The sequence below is a fragment of the Gorilla gorilla genome, chromosome 8, assembly GCF_029281585.2.
Source record: "Gorilla gorilla gorilla isolate KB3781 chromosome 8, NHGRI_mGorGor1-v2.1_pri, whole genome shotgun sequence".
Taxonomy (NCBI): Eukaryota; Metazoa; Chordata; class Mammalia; order Primates; family Hominidae; genus Gorilla; species Gorilla gorilla.
Window position 1 is genome coordinate 106,516,438 of NC_073232.2, and position 18,657 is coordinate 106,535,094.

The window sequence follows — 18,657 nt, forward strand, 5'->3', positions numbered from 1 at the left end:
TATTTCACTTTTTATTATGAAGTAACATTAGGAAAAGAGCATAAAATATCATGTAACCCCAGATCTTGTGTTTTTTTTGTTTTTGTTGTTTTATTTTTTATTTTTATTTTTTTGAGACAGAGTCTTGTTCTGTTGCCCAGGCTGGAATGCAGTGGCACAATGCCAGCTCACTGCTCACTACAAGCTCAGCCTCCCAAGTTCAAGCAATTCTTGTGACTCAGCGTCCCAAGTAGCTGGGACTACAGGTGCCTGCCACCAGGCCCAGCTAATTTTTGTATTTTTAGTAGAGACGGGGTTTTACCATGTTCACCAGGCTGGTCTTGAACTCCTGGCCTCAAGAGATTCACCTGTCTTGGTCTCCCATAGTGCTGGGATTACAGGTGTGAGCCACTGCGCATGGCCCAGATCTTGGTTTCTAATACCATTCTTCAATAAAGGGAGGCAAGGTTTTTCCTAGAGAGGCTGATTCGAGGACTGGGGCAGAAAATACACAAGGTGAGCCTGGAGCATGTTGTAGTAAGGAAGTTCTCAAAAGAAACACACAGTGATGGGAGCTGTGAAAGGAATACAAGAGCCAACTGGAAGAGCTCCCAATGGCCACAGCAACAAAATAAATAAAGTAGTATCACATTATAAATCACCCAAAGTATTAAATTAATATTCATGAGCTCATACTGATATAAGTAAATGATATGTGTAAATGATAAATAAACAAATGGGGGAGAAGAGATCCATCTTTTGTGCAAAAGAATTCCCAATAACTTAGGTAGATTCTTCACCCTCAAGGAAGTGCAACATAACTCCCCACTCCTTAAGAGTGAGTTGGGCATGGTGACTTTTTTCCAAAGAGTAGAGTATGGAAATGAGTTAAAAATAATAATAGTAGTAACTGTACAGTGGCACATGACACACAGGTCCTCAGCCAGGTGATCAGTATCACCAGAAAGAAGTCATGTTGGTAGTAGGTGCCCTCAATATGATGTGATAAGAATGATACTTTACCTCTATGGTCTTCCCTCCCCAAACCCATAACCTGCATCTACTTATGGAAAAAATATCAGCCAAGTCCTAACTGAGGGACCTTCAAGAAAACACCTGAGCAGTACTCCTCCAAACTGTCAAGACCACCTAAAACAAGGAGAGACCCTCATAGTCAAGAGGAGCCTAAAGAGACCTGACAAGTAAATGTAATGGGAGATCCTGGAAGAGAAAAGGGACATTAAAAACTAAGAAAATCTGAATAAAGTGTGGACCTTAATTAGTGATAATGTGTTAGGATTTGTTCATGAATTATGACACATATACCAGACTAAGATGTTAATAGGGAAATTTTTGTGTGAGGTACACTGTCTTTGGAATTTTCTATAAATCTAAAACTATCCTAAAATTAAAAGTTTATCGAAACAGTGTATTTGAATAATTATCAGGTGACTGAGCATAACTAGCATCCAGGGTTAGAACATTGCCAGCACCCCTAAACTTCTTATTTCCCTTCCCAATTATTACCAGCCTCCCCCTAGAGAAAACTACTATTATAAGTTTTACAATAACATCTTGTTTTTCTTTGTAGTTTTTCTACTAATATGCATTCCTAAATAGTACAGTATAGTTTTGCCTGGTTTTGAAATTGACATTTACAGAAATGTATGTATTTATGTATCACAAATACATACCATATGCATTCTTGTGTGTCTTGCTTAAAATTTGTGTTATTCCATGTAGTTAGCTATTGCTTATTGATTTTCATTGCTGTACAGAATTACATTGCATGAATACACCGAAATCTATGCATACATTTTATTGTTGCTGGACTTTTGGTTATTTCTGGTATGGGGCTCTGAAATGGATTTTCTCACTGTCAGATTTGTGAGACACTAAAATTCAATATTAGTGGTAGACTTTTTTTTTTTTAAGAATATCCACGTGTGGGGCAAGGACGTAGAACCTGCTGTTTGAAAGCAAGAATGGTAATCTTGTTCAGGGACCACAGTCTAAACTGAGGAGTATCAACAAGCCCCATGATACTGTCGTTGCCTCATCAAGAGGCAGTAGGTGGCCCAAGTGTCTCCTGAGCATGAGAGCCTTCCTTCCCGGAGACGCGTGGACCAGCCCATGTACCAGCTCCTTCACAATTTTACTCACCACTTTGCTGGTGATGTCTGTGGACCAAATAGCAGAAACCTTGATCTTACTAACAACTTCCTATGCTTTGAAAAGAATGAGACTCTTGGGCAGGTTCCTGCCAAGGTGGCCATGTAAGAAAGAAGCAATCGCTTGCCTTCACTGTTCCCTGATCCTCTTGGCTCAAATAATCCAGGTTCCTGACTCAGCGGAGGGAACGTGCTAAATTTTCTATGCAGACTAGCCTTTTCTATGTATACCTACACACATGCACAGAGAGAGTAGAAATCTAAGGTTGAGTCCAGGAGAACTGTTATGCTTTTCTGGCAACTGTGACCATATTTCCCAAGGAGTGTCCTTTTTAAATGTCATTTATTTTTATTTTTTGAGACAGGGTCTTGCTCTATTGCCCAGGCTGGAGTTCAATGATGCCATCACAGCTCACTGCAGACTCTACCTCCCAGGCTCCAGCAATCCTCCCACCTCAGCCTCTTAAGTAGCTGGGACTATAGGCATGCCACCATACTCAGCTAATGTTTGTATTTTTTGTAGAGATGGGATCTCACCATGTTGCCCAGCCTGGTCTCAAACTTCTGGGCTCAAGCAGTCTGCCTACTTTCTTTCCAAGGAGTATCTTTGAACTAATTGTATTTTATTTTTAACAGTTTAACAGAGGTACTTCTCAAGCCAGCCTATTAAGTCTTTTTTTAACCTATTTTAGTCCCAGTATATTCAGATCATGACTTGTGTTTATGAGTTAATTGAAGGCAAACAAGCCTAACAATGAAAATCCCAGGTATAAAGTTAGACCAAAATCTCACCTTGGCTTGGCCTCCTCTGAGGTGGGTTACCTTGAACAAATTACTTTCCCTTTCTGAACCTCGGTTTCCTCATAGGTAGAAAAAGAATAATAAAACTTACCTTGCAAGTAGATTGGATTTAGTACAAAAAATGTACATAAAGTATTTAACACGGTTCCTGACACAAGAGGGAAAACTAATACATAATGAAGATTATTGTTGTTGAGAATAAAAATACAATAACTCATCTAGTAGTTGTTTTCTTATGCTTATGGTCAGATACCTTGCTAAAGATAAGAATACAGTTATAAAGAATATTAGAATACGGTTATAAAAAGTTACTCAAAATTTTTTTTTTGCTCTGTCGTCTAGGCTGGAGTGCAGTGGCACGATCGCAGCTCACTGCAAGCTCCACCTCCCTGGTTCAAGCAATTCTCCTGCCTCAGCCTCTCAAGTAGCTGGGACTACAGGCATATGCCACCATGCCTGACTGATTTTTGTATTTTTAGTAGAGAGGGGGTTTCACCATGTTGGCCAGGCTGGTCTTGAACTACTGGACTCAAGTGGTCCACCCTCAGCCTCCCAAAGTGCTGGGATTACAGGCGTGAGCCACCACACCCGGCCTCGGTTATTAGAAGTTACTGTGTGCTATTTAGTATTTTGCATTTCCTATGCTAATTTGAATTCATAGTGCGATGAAAAATAAAGCCCAGTGTCAGTGAAAATGTCTTTGGGTTGTTCTCACTTGATTATAAGACAAACCAAATTGGTGTTTCTTTCCTTAAGGTTTATAATTGGAGATTTGTTGGATTCAGACAATGACATCTTTGAGCAATCCAAAGAATACGACTCTCATGGTTCAGAGGACTCACAGAAGGCCTTCGACCATGGGACGGAGCTCATCCCTTGGTACGTGCTGTCCATCCAAGCCGATGTGCACCAGTTCCTGCTGCAGGGGGCCACAGTCATCCACTACGACCAGGACACACACCTCTCTGCCCGCTGCTTCCTCCAGCTTCAGCCCGACAATAGCACCTTGACCTGGGTAAAGCCCACAACTGCCTCCCCAGCCAGCAGTAAAGCAAAACTTGGTGTACTTAATAACACAGCTGAGCCTGGAAAATTCCCACTACTGGGTAATGCTGGATTAAGTAGCCTGACGGAAGGGGTCTTGGATCTTTTTGCAGTGAAGGCTGTATACATGGGCCACCCTGGCATTGATATACACACTGTGTGTGTTCAGAACAAACTGGGTAGCATGTTCCTGTCAGAGACTGGTGTGACATTGCTCTATGGGCTTCAGACCACAGACAACAGATTATTGCACTTCGTGGCACCAAAGCACACAGCTAAAATGCTCTTCAGTGGATTATTGGAACTCACTAGAGCTGTGAGAAAGATGAGGAAATTCCCTGACCAAAGACAGCAGTGGCTGCGGAAACAGTACGTCAGCCTTTATCAGGTAAGGGGTGCAGCCATCTCTCTTTCCTCACTGGCGTAATACTCAAGAGCACACACTTGGTGACCAGACCACCAGGTTCATGCTCCCAGCTCTGACAGTTACTACCTGTGGTGACCTTGGGCAGCTTTTACTTAACCTCTTGTTACCCCAATCCCGTTTTCTATAAAATGGAAATAATAACACCTGCTCACAGGGTGGCTGTGAGAATTAATTGAGGCTGTGGATCACGCCTATAATCCCAGCACTTTGGGAGGCCAAGATGGGTGGATCACCCAAGGTCAGGAGTTCGAGACCGGCCTGGCCAACATGGTGAAACCCCGTCTCTACTAAAAATACAAAAATTTGCTGGGCATGGTGGCACATGCATGTAATCCCAGCTACTCAGTAGGCTGAGGCAGGAGAATCGCTGGAACCCAGGAGGCAGAGGTTGCAGTGAGCCAAGATCGCGCCACTGCATTCCAGCCTGGGCAACAGAGCGAGACTCTGTCTCAGAAAAAAAAAAAAAAAAAGGTTAATATGTGTAAAGCCACAGTATAATTCATAAGTATGAAGAATAGTGTCTGCACTCATAGGTGGTCCTATTTGTATTTTGTATGAAATACATTTTACTTAGATTTTATAGTAACTGAAAATGCTTATGTTAACTGGTTTCTTTGCAGATGGGAGAACTATAATGACCCTGGTCACTGTTTTTATTTTGTATTATATGTATATGTTGTATTATACTACATAAAAATAGTCCCAGGGTCATTGTAGTTCTCCCACCTGCAAAGAAACCAGTTAATATAAGCATTTTCACTTACTCAAGTTTCAATGGAAAGCATTGTTATCTGAATACTTTTATTATTAGTTAGTGACTAGCTGATTCATTGAAAACTGTCCCTATCGAAATTAAAATCCTGGTTCATTTCCTAACATGCTATGTGACTTTTGGAGAGTTCTTTAACTTACTGCATATTGCTGCCTAATTGTAGAGGTGAGGGGTTAATTTCTTTAAGGTTGAAAGAAATTTTTCCCAATGTGGGATAATTCTTATGTGGAGTTCTTCTTTATTAGGTTTGTAGTGGTGGCAGCCCTTAGAGGGCAGTTTTTCACAGTCAGCTGCTTACATTGAGTGAATTAGTCTTTGATTAACCCTACGTTATCAGGTACTCTAACACTATAGTTTAGCGTGGCAACAGGGCTGGGCTGAATGAGATAGAAGAGACACAGGCATAACCAGAGTAGCATCCTTTGGGGAAAAGAGGATACAGATTGCTTGGAAATCTTAAACTCCACAAGCAGGTGACACTTGAAGTGTCATTCTCAAATGAGTTGTGTCAAAGTGTTCAGTTTTTCTTTGCTATGCTTTTCTATCTTCATGGCAAAAAGAAATATCTTTTGTATTGTCACAGAACAAATAGAACTACCACTTGAACTACTCAAATGCCTGATTTCATGTACTTGTCACAGTTCTAATACATTTCTGACAATTAAAAACATTTCTCGCCCCAGGAAGTTAGACAAGGCACATGTAATGCCCCTTCTTTCTTCTTTCCCTACACCCATGCCATGATTATGAGCAGAGACCATATCCTGAGTGACTAACTTGATTGATTAATAAGCAGATAGGCCTATATACACAATTATCCTAATGTTACACAGAACAAAGCCAGTTTTAGTTAACTCGTCTAAAATGGAAAACAAATACCTGACTGTGTGTGGCGGCTTATGCCTGTAATCACAGCACTTTGGGAGGCTGAGGCGGTAGATCACTTGAGGTCAGGAGTTCGAGACCAGCCTGGCCAACATGGCAAAATCCCGCCTCTACTAAAAATACAAAAAATAGTCATGCACCTATAATCCCAGCTACTCATGAGGCTGAGGCAGGAGAATCGCTTGAGCCCGGGAGGTGGAGGTTGCAGTGAGCCAAGATAATGCCACTGCACTCCAGCCTGGGTGACAGAGCAAGACTGTCTCAAAAAAACAAACAAACAAAAAATACCCGCCTCCTGTGTACTCCACAGGGCACAGGGAGCTTTCAGTGTACTCAGCTGGAAAAAAAAAAAAAGTCTTCAGGAGCTATTGCGAATGTCAGTTTTTAATTACAGCTATTCCTTGGCCTTCTAGAATCAGGAAAATTCATCAAATATGGACATAGACCAGTGTTTGAGCTCAATTACAATTCCTGTCACAAAGTCTATGTGGTTTAGTTGTTCCATTTGTCTGCTTCTCAAGCTTATAGCATAGGTAACTGAATTAATACATAAGAGGTACTTGGTTTCTCATTTACCCTGGCACTCTTCAGCTTTTACTGAAGGAGGCACCAGCTGAGACCACGAACAGCAGGTGAAGAGGTAAGAGTTGCTGCTGGAACAGAGACAGAAGTGACTTAGAGAAGACTCAGTCCTACCCAGCTGCAAACACAGCTCCACCCTCCCCCACCACCCCTACACAGAACCAAGATGTTACAGTGTAGAGGCAAAACAGCTCATACTCAACCACTTCTGAAATATAGGTGATGTTATTCCTTGACACTGCTCTCTCTACATGAGCCATTTATGAAGTCAGGCAACGTGCCTTAGAAACAGACACTCAAGATTTCTTTCGAAAGAAAAAAGTTGGAAAGAACAATGGACTGATCATTTTCTCATCATATAAACCAGTTCCCAAACTGACTCAGGGATCACCAAAAAGATGCTAACTTAGTACTCAGAGAACAAAAGATCAAATCTTTTGTTAATGTTTAATAGCTGTATTGGTGATTTATAATACCTCTTAGAAAATTAAATTCTCTCAGATGCCCTAAAGTTAAAAAAAAAAAACTATTTAAATTTACCTATAAGCTAAAGAAATTTGTGAAACAATGTTTGGGTTTTTCCAAACTTCTGTTAACAGCTCTATAAGAGGATTTCTTAATCCCTAGTTTGGGAAGTGCTTATATGGAAAATAATCTTTCTGACATTAGAATTTCCTTATGTAGTAAATGTAAGTGAAGTTACTTTCAAATACTACAAGTATTTGAGTACTACTGATGGAAGTAGTAATAAGAGATAACACAGAAGACAAGAAGAAGTAATAACATTTGTAGAGAAGCCTAGAAAAATACAGGAAAATCCAAGAAAGTAAACTGCAGAGATGTTGATGTGGGGTGTGGAGGAAAGACCAATGTCTTGAGCTTTGGCCCAAGGTTATCATGGACAGAACTGACGGCCCATAATCCTGGGTATTTGGAAGGTGCTCTGGGAGGCTAAGAAAGTTAAATATGGAATTACCAGGTAAATATCTTTGGTTATAAGCAAAAAAGATTCTGGCTATCTTTACGTGGGGAAAAAAAAAGATTCATTCAAAGGATGTAGATTAGTTTAATGGTCTTCAAAATGTCACATGCAAAGATATGCCAAGAGGTAACAGTGCATGGATATTTTTTAAGGAATCTATTTTCTAATCTTCAACTTTCACATAAACTGTTTTCTCCACTGCACTCCAGCCTGGGCAAGAGTGCGAGACTCCGTCTCAAAAAAAAAAAAAAAAAAAAAACTGTTTTCTAAAATTGAACATGTGCCTTCACTTACGGTAGTCCATCTCCCACATTAAAAAAAGAAGGTAGGCCAGGTGCGGTGGCTCAGAGCTGTAATCCCAGCACTTTGGGAGGCCGAAGCGGGTGGATCACTTGAGGCCAGGGGTTCGAGACCAGCCTGGCCAACACGGTGAAACTCCATCTCTACTAAAAATGCAAAAATTAGCTGGGTGTGGTGGTACACACCTGTAATCCCAGACACCTGGGAACTGAGGCAGGAGAATCAGTTGAAACCGGGAGGCGGAGGTTGCAGTGAGCCAAGATCACACCACTGCACTCCAGCCTGGGCGACAGAGGGAGACTCCGTCTCCAAGAAAAAAAAAAAAAGAGAAGAAAGTATATCCTTCATCCATCCCAAGCAAGTTTATTATTTTGTGTAAAACAAAAGAAAGATTAAAACTACATTTTACTTCCCAGAAAGCTTCCTTTAAAGACTAAACAAAGGTATCCTTCCTTTTCCTGACCCAAACATATTTCTGTTAGTGGTAAAGTTTGACCCATGTTGGGATGTTCTGAAATTAGAAAAATCAAAGCAGTATAGGTTAATGGTGCCAATTATTTTACATGTAAACTATAATTGGCCTATTAAGCTTTTAAAGATGTATTGGTTAAAATCCATAAATAAAAGTTTTACTCTTCTTTCAGATTCAGAGTATGTTATTCAAAATGGTAGTTAAAACGTATCCATTAGGTTTCATTCATGAAATGTTTATTCCAATTTGAAGTCACTCCTAGTGACTTGTTAGCAGGGATTCTCTTCAGCAGGCCTCCAGCAGATGGACTGATCTCCAACCATTTTCATTCTCTGTATCACTGCATTCAAGAACCCTGCTCCAGGAAGGGGATTCTGATTGGTTTATTGGGATCATGTGCCAATCATTGGTCAAAGGAGGATATTTCATCTTGATTGACACACCCATCGAGACTATATCCAGTGGAGAATAGACAGTTAAAGTAAAATTGGGGTATGGTTAGAGAAGGGAGAAACAGATCATGGACAGCCATAAGTCACAATGTCCCACTATAAGAGGTCACCAAAATGTTTCTTTGTCAAGTACCCAAGTTATTCAGCATCCTGGGATCCACAACAGGATGCAGGAAGTGGGAATGCACAAGTCATAAAATCAGATAGTTATTAAACATTAGGCTGAAGGAGCAAGCACACACACACACACACACACACAAAGCTTCTTTGTTTTTTGCATATGATCTGCAACAAAGCAAAATCTATCTATAAGCATTTCTTTGGAACTGCAAAGGAGAGCCAGCCTGAAATGTTTTTGAAGAGTAAACACAGTACATGGAAATTAATTTTTAAAGAGCCCACTTATACAGTGTATGAAATATCAATATCATCTTTAGCTCATAGGCAACCTTTTGTGGTTTTATTTACTGAATTATGGGGAGAATCGTTGACAATTGTTTAATTAATCCCTGCTGTTACTTACAGGATGTTACACAGAGTTGCCTTAGAAGCAGTAGCTACTGTGAACAATTGCCTGCCCCTTGAGTGTGTTGTTGCTGCTCAGAGCATCCTAATATGTATGGTGTTCTGAGTCCCATGGGCTCCCTATCTTTAGATTTCAGCCACTCAAGGGGATGGCAGCCCAACTATTTTAGGAGCTCCCTGGGGCCCTTCAAAGGGAATTTCATGCATGTCACACACACCCTGTATTTCAAGTCCGACTGTCCCAAGCATCAAACTAGTTGAAAACCTACCTGGCAATAATGGACAAATACAACTTGATTTTACTTAGATTGATACCCTGCCCCCCTCCCTTCCAAGATGTCCAAGGCCCTAATTTGCAAAGTAAGTCTAAATTAATTTTTCCTACAGTGGTAGTTCTGCAATTTAACCTCTGTAAATGGGATGGGAAGTTTTTGTTCCCCAGTTGATATATTAAAGCATGTCACTGGAACTCAGCAGGGATATGACCAGGACAACAGGGGACATGATGAAATTCCTGACAGAGAATCTTGTGAGTTAGAAAACAGTCACTTGGTCAAATGGTATTTCTAGTTCTAGATCCCTGAGGAATCGCCACACTGACTTCCACAACTAACCTGCACAATGTGCACATGTACCCTAAAACTTAAAGTATAATAAAAAAAAAAAAGAAAAGAAAACAGTCACTTGGGTGGCCAGATCATTATTCTTCTGTGGCCGTCTGTGCTCTTCCACCTCTTGGAATTTTCTGGGAGACATTAATATATTTACTTCCCCATTGCTTGATGCTTCCTATTGTGTTCACCATGTGGCTCTTTCACAGGAGGATGGACGGTATGAAGGCCCAACTTTGGCTCACGCTGTGGAGTTGTTTGGTGGCAGACGGTGGAGTGCTCGAAACCCCAGCCCTGGAACATCAGCAAAGAATGCTGAGAAGCCCAATATGCAGAGAAACAATACCCTGGGCATAAGCACTACCAAGAAAAAGAAGAAAATCCTCATGAGGGTAGAGTGTTATTTGTTTATTAAGCATTAAACCCATCTTCCAGGACCGCTGTATGGTGAACATCACCATAAAACACTTTAGGTTGTTTGGGTTGAGGACAAAGTCAGGTATAAAACAGAAGATACAAGGGCTTACCACATACCTCCATGGTGCCATGCTAGTGCCAGGAACACCAGGGAAAAGACAAGGTCCACAGAAGGACATAGACATGTAAACAAACACAGTGCGAGCTAAAAAGAGACATCGTTGAGTCACCCACAAAGTGCTGTGGGGGCAGAGAGAAGGAAAATAGAGAGCTGAGGGGCAGGCACAGAGGGCTCCACAGAGCAACTGACACGCAGGTCTTGAAGAACGTGTAGGATTTTACCAAGCAAAGAACATAGGAGAAAGTATCCCCAGCAGAGGAGACAGCATAGAGGCATAAAAGACAGCTTGTTCAAGGAAGCACATGCTGTTCTGGATGGCTAGAGCATGAGCACTCTGTGGGTAAGGAAGGGCTAGAAGAGAACAGAGATCACAGAGGCCCCAAATACTGTGTGTAGAACACAATGTAAAGTATATTAGCACTGTGTATTACAAACTATATAATATGAAATATCACTATGAAGTGATAATATATTTGCTTCATGGCTATTTGTTTGTTTGTGTTGCTATAAAGAAATACCTGAGGCTGGGTAATTTATAAAGAAAGAAGTTTAGTTGACTCACAGTTCTGCAGGTGTACAAGAAGCATGGTGCCAGCCTCTGCTTCTGGTGACAGCCTCTGGAAGCTTACAGTCATGGCAGAAGGTGAAGTGGGAGCCAGCGCATGACATGGCAAGAACAGGAGTGAGAGAGAAGGGGAGAGGTGCCACACACTTTTTTTTTCTCTTAGAAACAGGGTCTTGCTCTGTCACCCAGGCTGGAGTGCAGTGGTGTGATCATGGCTCACTGCAGCTTCAAACTCCTGGGCTCAAGCTGTTCTCCTGCCTCAGCCTGCCAAGTATCTGGGACCACAGGTGTACACCACCATGCCTGGCTAATTTTTTTTTATTTTTTATAGAGACAGGGTCTCACTATGTTGCCCAGGCTGGTCTCGAACTCCAGGCCTTAAGTAATCCTACTGTCTCAGCCTCCCAAAGTGTTGGGATTACAGGCATGAGCCACCACACCCAGCCTACACACTTTTAAATAACTAGATCTTGTGTGAAGTCAGAGCTAGAACTCACTCATCACCAAGGGAATGATCCTCAGCCATTCATGAGGGATCCACCCCCATGATCCAAACACCTCCCACTAGGCCCCACCTCTAACATTGGGAATTACATTTCAACATGAGATTTGAAAGGGACAAACATCCAAACCATATCATCTATCTAGAAAAAGTGCCACTCTCTTTGCTTATGGGAGGCTTTGATGCTCATGTCAAATTTTATCTGCTTCACAGTTTTTTTCTGTACACAGAGGTTCCAGAGGTTCTGTGCCGCCTCTTGTCTGCCTCCCTCCCCTGAGGAGTACTGCTGTATAGTAAAGAACAAATGAAATAATATGACATGAGAATACTCGGTCAGCCTTAACGTAGGTCTTTACCGGTTTTACCAGGGAGAGGCAGTATTGAAGGTGGGTAGGTCAGAAAATAGAGACCTACCTGAACTAAAGCAGTGATGGGAGAGAAATACAGGCTTGGAACCATCGTGAGCTTTGTGTTCCCAGGGTGAGAGTGGAGAGGTAACTGACGATGAGATGGCAACCCGAAAGGCCAAGATGCACAAAGAGTGTCGAAGCCGGAGTGGTTCTGATCCTCAAGACATTAATGAACAAGAAGAATCAGGTAAAGCGGCATGTTTACATCTGAGATTTTTGTTTTTTAATTTTTGTGGGGAAAAAAGTATACATTTGGTTTTAAATTGTGATTTAAGCATTGCAAACATTTCTAACAAAGCTCTTTGTCCTAACCAGACAATGAAACCTAAAGGTACTTCTGCAAGCATAGTGTGCTTGGAATAAAATCCCCATTAATTAACTTGCCATTACTGACAGGGAATATTAGATATACATGGTATAATTTGATGGATTAGACCAGTGATTCTCAACCTTGGCTGCATATTAGAGCTTTTAAGAAAATCTGATTCCTCTGGCCACATCCAAGAATAACTGATTTAGATATTCTCTGGCTGGGACCTGGACATCTATTTATTTTTGAAGCTTCCCAGACAGTTCTAACATGTAGCCAGTTGAGACCCCACCAGATTAGCCCATTCATAAAGATATTTTGGTGCCGCTTGTATAGAAACCAGCTGCATAGGTTGATTTGCTCAGACATCCAGAAGCCTCTCTGGTTTGTATTTGGTTCTGAGGGAAAGTGTAATCTGAGTCATTGTCTCTTTTCTGTCTTTCATCCTCACAGAGGCGAATGCCATCGCTAACCCTCCAAACCCCCTCCCTTCCAGAAGAGCCCACTCTTTGACCACAGCTGGGTCCCCCAACTTGGCTGCCGGGACGTCATCTCCCATCAGGCCAGTGTCCTCCCCTGTGCTGTCTTCTTCAAACAAGAGCCCATCCAGGTGGGGCCTTAACATGATAAAACAGAAGGACCCTTCACATTATTCCAGTTGCGTGGAAGGGCATGTCTTTACAGTTGTCTATGGAAAGACTATTTCACATTTTGATGTATAGTTGAACTGAAAACTGAAAAATCCCAAAATTTTAAATGATCCTAATTCTCCCAAATTTGTACTCCTACCTTCTCATATTACTTCAAAGGTCAGTAGCAGTAACAAAACCTAAGCCATGATTCTCCAAATCTGTACTATCCAGTACACTAGCCACTAACTAGATGTGGGTATTTAAATTCAAATGTAAATTAATTAAAATTAAAGAAAATCTAAAATTCAATTCCTCAGTCACAGTAGTGACATTTCAAGTGCTCCATAGCCACAAGAAGCTGATGGTTATTATCCCAAAGAGTGTAGATAGAGAACATTTCTTTTTATCATTGCAGAAAGTTCTATTGGATAGCACTGCTCTAAACGAAGAAGAGAGAATAGATTGTTTTAATGTAAACTATTTGGCCCCTTTGCTAATCGATGAAATATATTTAATACTTTTCTCATATGTAAGTTATGCATGTCTAGAGGAATGAATTCAAGTATCACAGCAAGTTGGATATGTTTAAGTATAAATCTAAAGCTGGATAAATTACTTTATAAGTTCCATGCAAATTACATATTTGAAACAATATCTTCCCTCTCAGAAGAAGGAATGATATTAAAATGACAGACTTCCAAAGGGAACCAGAATGCTGCTCCATCCCCCTGTATCCCACATTAAAGTTTAAGAAATGTGGAGGTTCCAGACAGAACCAAGCTAAAACAGGAACTCTTTACTTTGTCTCACACACACACACACACACACACACACACACACTTTCTCTCTCTCTCTCTCTCCCCACCCCTCCCTCTCTCCCCACCCCCCTCTCTCTCTTTCTCCCTTTCTCTCTCTTTCTCTTGGAAGCTTCTTATTAAGAATCCTGGCTGGGCATGGTGGCTCTCACATGTAATCCTAGCACTTTAGAAGGTCAGGGAAGGAGGATCACTTGAGCCCCCAGGAATTCGAGACCAGCCTGAGCAACAGAGACCCCATCTCTACAAAAAGTAAAACAATTAGCGGGTGTGGTGGTTCTCACCTGTGGTCCCAGCTACTCAGGAGGCTGAGGTGAGAGTATCACTTGAGCCTGGGAGGTTCCGGCTGCAGTGAGCCATAATCATGCCATTGCGCTCCAGCCTAGGCAACAGAGTGAGAGCTTGTCTCAAAAAAAAAAGAAAAAAAAAAAAAAAGAAAAAGAAAAAGAAAGAAAGAGAAACAGAAAAGAAAAAGAATCCTACAGTAAATTATCTTTTAAATAAAAATTCTTTCACAATGTGAGCAATGAACTTATAATTTATGCTTTATGCATTCACATTCTACAATGGGTGAGCATGGGTCAAGGTTATATGGGAATTCTTTGTACCACTCTTGCAACTTTTATGTAAAGTTAGATTCATAACAAATCTAAAAGTTACAAAAATCAGAATCCTGTTTATTATACTTTCAGCCTGTGTAGTATCCTGGGTAAACAGCAAGGAACCTGGATTAAATGGCATTTCCCGTTTATTTCAATCATTCATGAGCAGGAAAAGAAAGGACAAAGTAAGGGAGGAAAATATTTTAAAAAGAGAAATTAACATGCCAGATGCAAGATCAGAAGGCCAACCCCAGGAGGACAGGGATCAGCACCCACTCAAGTGTTTTAAAACAGAAAGAAAACACAAGACAGGAGGAAAAATCAGCTTGAATGCTATTAAGGGAGAAAGCTAGACTGAATCCTAAGTCTGGTAGTGGAAAGAGTGGACAAACAGAGTTTCCTAGAATCAAAGGGAGATGGGTTCCTACAGACAGTAGCTGGATCTGCAACCAGAAAGAAACAAGACAGGAAATTTACTTCTTTAGCTGCAAATAATGAAGTCACCTTTTTCCTCTTCCTGCACCTCTACCCTGTGTTTCCTGCACTACACTGGGGATCGACAACCTACAACCTATGCCTACAAAATGCTAAAAAGCTATCAATTTGTAGTGCTCTTTCATTGCTGAAGGTGACCTTCAAATGTCAGCACCAATTAATTTTCCATGAGTGAACATTGTTAGCAGGGTTGAGAGTCACTTCAACAAACTATATATTTTATATTTATAGTCTTAAATATATAGTTTTTAGATTATATATTTAATATACATAAAATAGACTTCATGATATTCTCTATACTTTCTTATATATGTGAAATATTTCAAAAAAACTTTTAAAATCCAAGACAAAAAAAAATAGGTCCTCTAGAACTAGAAATACCATTTGACCCAGCCATCCCATTACTGGGCATATACCCAAAGGATTATAAATCATGCTGCTATAAAGACACATGTACACGTATGTTTATTGCGGCACTATTCACAATAGCAAAGACCCAACCCAAATGTCCATCAATGATAGACTGGATTAAGAAAATGTGGCACATATATACCATGGAATACTATGCAGCCATCAAAAATGATGAGTTCATGTCCTTTGTGGGGACATAGATGAAGCTGGAAACCATCATTCTCAGCAAACTATCACAAGGACAGAAAACCAAACACCGCATGTTCTCACTCATAGGTAGGAATTGAACAATGAGAACACTTGGACACAGGGCGGGGAATATCACATACCAGGGCCTGTTGTGGGGTGGAGGGAGGAGGGAGGGATAGCATTAGGAGATATACCTAATGTAAAGGACGAGTTAATGGGTGCAGCATACCAACATGGCACATGTGTACATATGTAACAAACCTGTACATTGTGCACATGTACCCTAGAACTTAAAGTATAATTTAAAAAATAGATCCTGTTCATTAATTTGACTAAAAACCATAATCAAAACATCTCTCATACCGTTGTGTCAGGAAATCAGTATAGAAAATAAAAAATGTTGTGAAACAGTAAGTCTGTTCTGAGTTGACTGATATTTCTACATTGAATAGATGCAGCCTTGGAAGGTGCAAATATAATCCTAGTCAAAGCTGGCTTTTTTCCATTCTTTTTTAAATTTTCTAAAATTAGAGACAGTGCCTCACTATGTTGGCCAGGCTGGTTTCGAACACCTGGGGTCAAGCAATCTTCCCACCTCAGCCTTCCAAAGTGCTGAGATTATAAGCATGAGCCACCGCACCCAACCCTTTCCATTCTTAACATTTTTCTGATTCACATTTTCCATTAATATTTAAAAGCTCTTCTCTGTTTTTATCTAAGGACTGGTTAAGAAAGGAATCAGACAATACACTCAAAGGTTTCTTCTTAAATGTGATTCTATAACTTAGAATATAGAAAAGAACATGCATTATTTCCCATAGATTAAGAGTGAGTAATTTGGGGCTCTTTTTAAAAGACATCTTCAGAAACACTGAGTTATTTTTCCCATTGATCTGCAATTTCAAAGAACTGATTTGATTAATAGAGGAATATTAACCTCAGCCCTGGGCCCTTATTAAATAGACTAGAAACATGTTTTCTTTTTCACATACAACATGTTTTATTTCCTCTGATACAATATAGGTTAAGAGAAGTGAAAAGAGTGCTGGAAAATAGCTTCAATCTTAAATAACTTGCACTCATCCTTTTGCTCATATTGCTAATTGGAGCAAGTCTGGTGGGACAGAATCACAACAGTGGCCTGCCCTTGTGCCCATGAAGGCCTTGTCTTTGTTGCAGTGCTTGGAGCAGTAGTAGCTGGCACGGGCGGATCAAAGGCGGCATGAAGGGATTTCAGAGCTTCATGGTTTCAGATAGCAACATGAGTTTTGTTGAATTTGTTGAGCTGTTCAAATCGTTCAGGTACAGTCTTATGTTTCCTTCTTATTCTTTCTCAGGCCCCCCCATTTCTATAAAGATACTCAATGAGAGGTGTTTTCCATTCCTCATTCAGTGTCAGGAGCCGCAAGGACCTGAAGGATCTGTTTGATGTCTATGCAGTGCCCTGCAACCGATCTGGCTCCGAGTCAGCCCCACTCTACACCAACCTGACAATTGATGAAAACACCAGCGATCTTCAGCCTGACCTAGGTTTGTTGAACATTTTAGGATTTCCCTTTGGGACCAATCTGTCTAAAACTTAAGGTCAGAGGTCCAGTCACACAAACTCTGAGCCTGTCCCACGTAGTGTGCTATTACTGCTGTGTAGGGAAACACTTAAGAGAATTTTTTTTTTTTTTTTGAGATGCAGTCTCACTCTGTTGCCCAGGCTGGAGTGCAGTGGTGCAATCTCAGCTCACTGCTACCTCCACCTCCCGGGTTCAATTGATTCTCCTGCCTCAGCCTCCTGAGTAGCTGGGACTACCGGCATGTGCCACCATGCCTGGCTAATTTTTTGTATTTTTAATAGAGACAAGGGTTTCACCATGTTAGCCAGAATGGTCTCGATTTCCTGACCTTGTGATCTGCCACCTCAGCCTCCCAAAGTGCTGAGTTTACAGGCATGAGCTACCACACCCGGCCAACACTTAGAGAATTATTTTAAGGTGTCATCTGGTGTTGCGGGAGCAGGTGCTACTGGCATTTTGAGCAAATAAATTCATCATTGTGTGGTTCTGCCCATGTATTTATTTAACCAATAAAGCCCTCCAGTCATTCTGACAACCAAAAACCCTTTCCCGACTGTATTAGTCCATTTTCATGCTGCTGATAAAGACATACCCAAGACTGGGTAATTTATAAGGAAAAAGAGCTTTAAGGGGCTCACAGTTCCACCTGGCTGGGGAGGCCTCACAATCATGGAAGAAGATGAAAGGCATGTCTCACATGGCAGCAGACAAGAGAACTTGTACAGGAAAAACTCCCCTTTATAAAACCATCAGATCTCATGAGACTTACTCACTATCATGAGAACATTTTCACATGGGAAAGACCTGCCCCCATGATTCAACTACCTCCCACCAGGTCCCTTCCGCAACATGGAATTGTGGGGGCTACAATTCAAGATGAAATTTGGGTGGGGACACAGCCAAACCATATCACTGACCATTTCCAAATGTCTGCTAGGTATGTGGTGTGTGTCACAGTGGAGAACCCCCAGTCTCTTCCCTACGTACAGACAGTTGTGTGTTCAATCACAGGGCAGTAGTCTCCTGCCCTTTGACAAGGAGAGTCTTTAGTGCCTTCCACAGGGTACTTCTGTCTGAATGATTGTCCAGGATATATTTCCTACTGTGTAAACAAGAATGTCTCATTCTTCTATCTCACTCACCACCACCAGCATTACTATCACCACCCATGCATTTTTCTAACCACTTATGCATTTCCAGCCTATCATTTTCCTCCTCTGTTCTTCCTGGAAACTATAAACACAAATAGCAAAACAAAAAACTTTCCTCTTTTATGCAGTTGCTTCATAATTATTTATAAGTTTATGTTGTCCTTGAGCTAAGACTATTAAGTATTGTTCAACTTTAGTCATAAAATCTCCATAACCATGGATTAGTCAAGTAGTTACATTTTTCAAAAATTATTGGACTTTATTTTTTGTTTTATTATATTTTATTATTTTATTATTTATCGTGATTTTCATGTATTTTTTATTTTTGTTTTATTTTAAAATGTTATTTAAAAATAATGTAATTTTTTGTAGAGACAGGGTCTTGCTCTGTTGACCAGGCTGCTCTCAAACTCCTAGCCTCAAGCAATCCTCCTGCCTCAGCTTCCCAAAGTGCAGGGATCTTAGG

The 18,657-nt window shown here is 40.8% G+C and overlaps 1 protein-coding gene across 5 annotated transcripts in view; it reads left to right on the forward strand.

The window, feature by feature from the left end:
* The window catches only part of PLCE1 (phospholipase C epsilon 1), a 334,371-nt gene that overhangs the window by 248,263 nt on the left and 67,451 nt on the right, over positions 1 to 18,657 (forward strand). For all 5 annotated transcript variants that reach the window (XM_063710326.1, XM_055352517.2, XM_063710327.1 and 2 more), the window contains 6 exons: positions 3,708 to 4,383; positions 10,213 to 10,395; positions 12,088 to 12,205; positions 12,782 to 12,938; positions 16,652 to 16,774; positions 16,866 to 17,002. In XM_063710326.1, the coding sequence (XP_063566396.1) occupies positions 3,708 to 4,383; positions 10,213 to 10,395; positions 12,088 to 12,205; positions 12,782 to 12,938; positions 16,652 to 16,774; positions 16,866 to 17,002 (1,394 nt within the window). The remainder of the gene's footprint in view (positions 1 to 3,707; positions 4,384 to 10,212; positions 10,396 to 12,087; positions 12,206 to 12,781; positions 12,939 to 16,651; positions 16,775 to 16,865; positions 17,003 to 18,657) is intronic.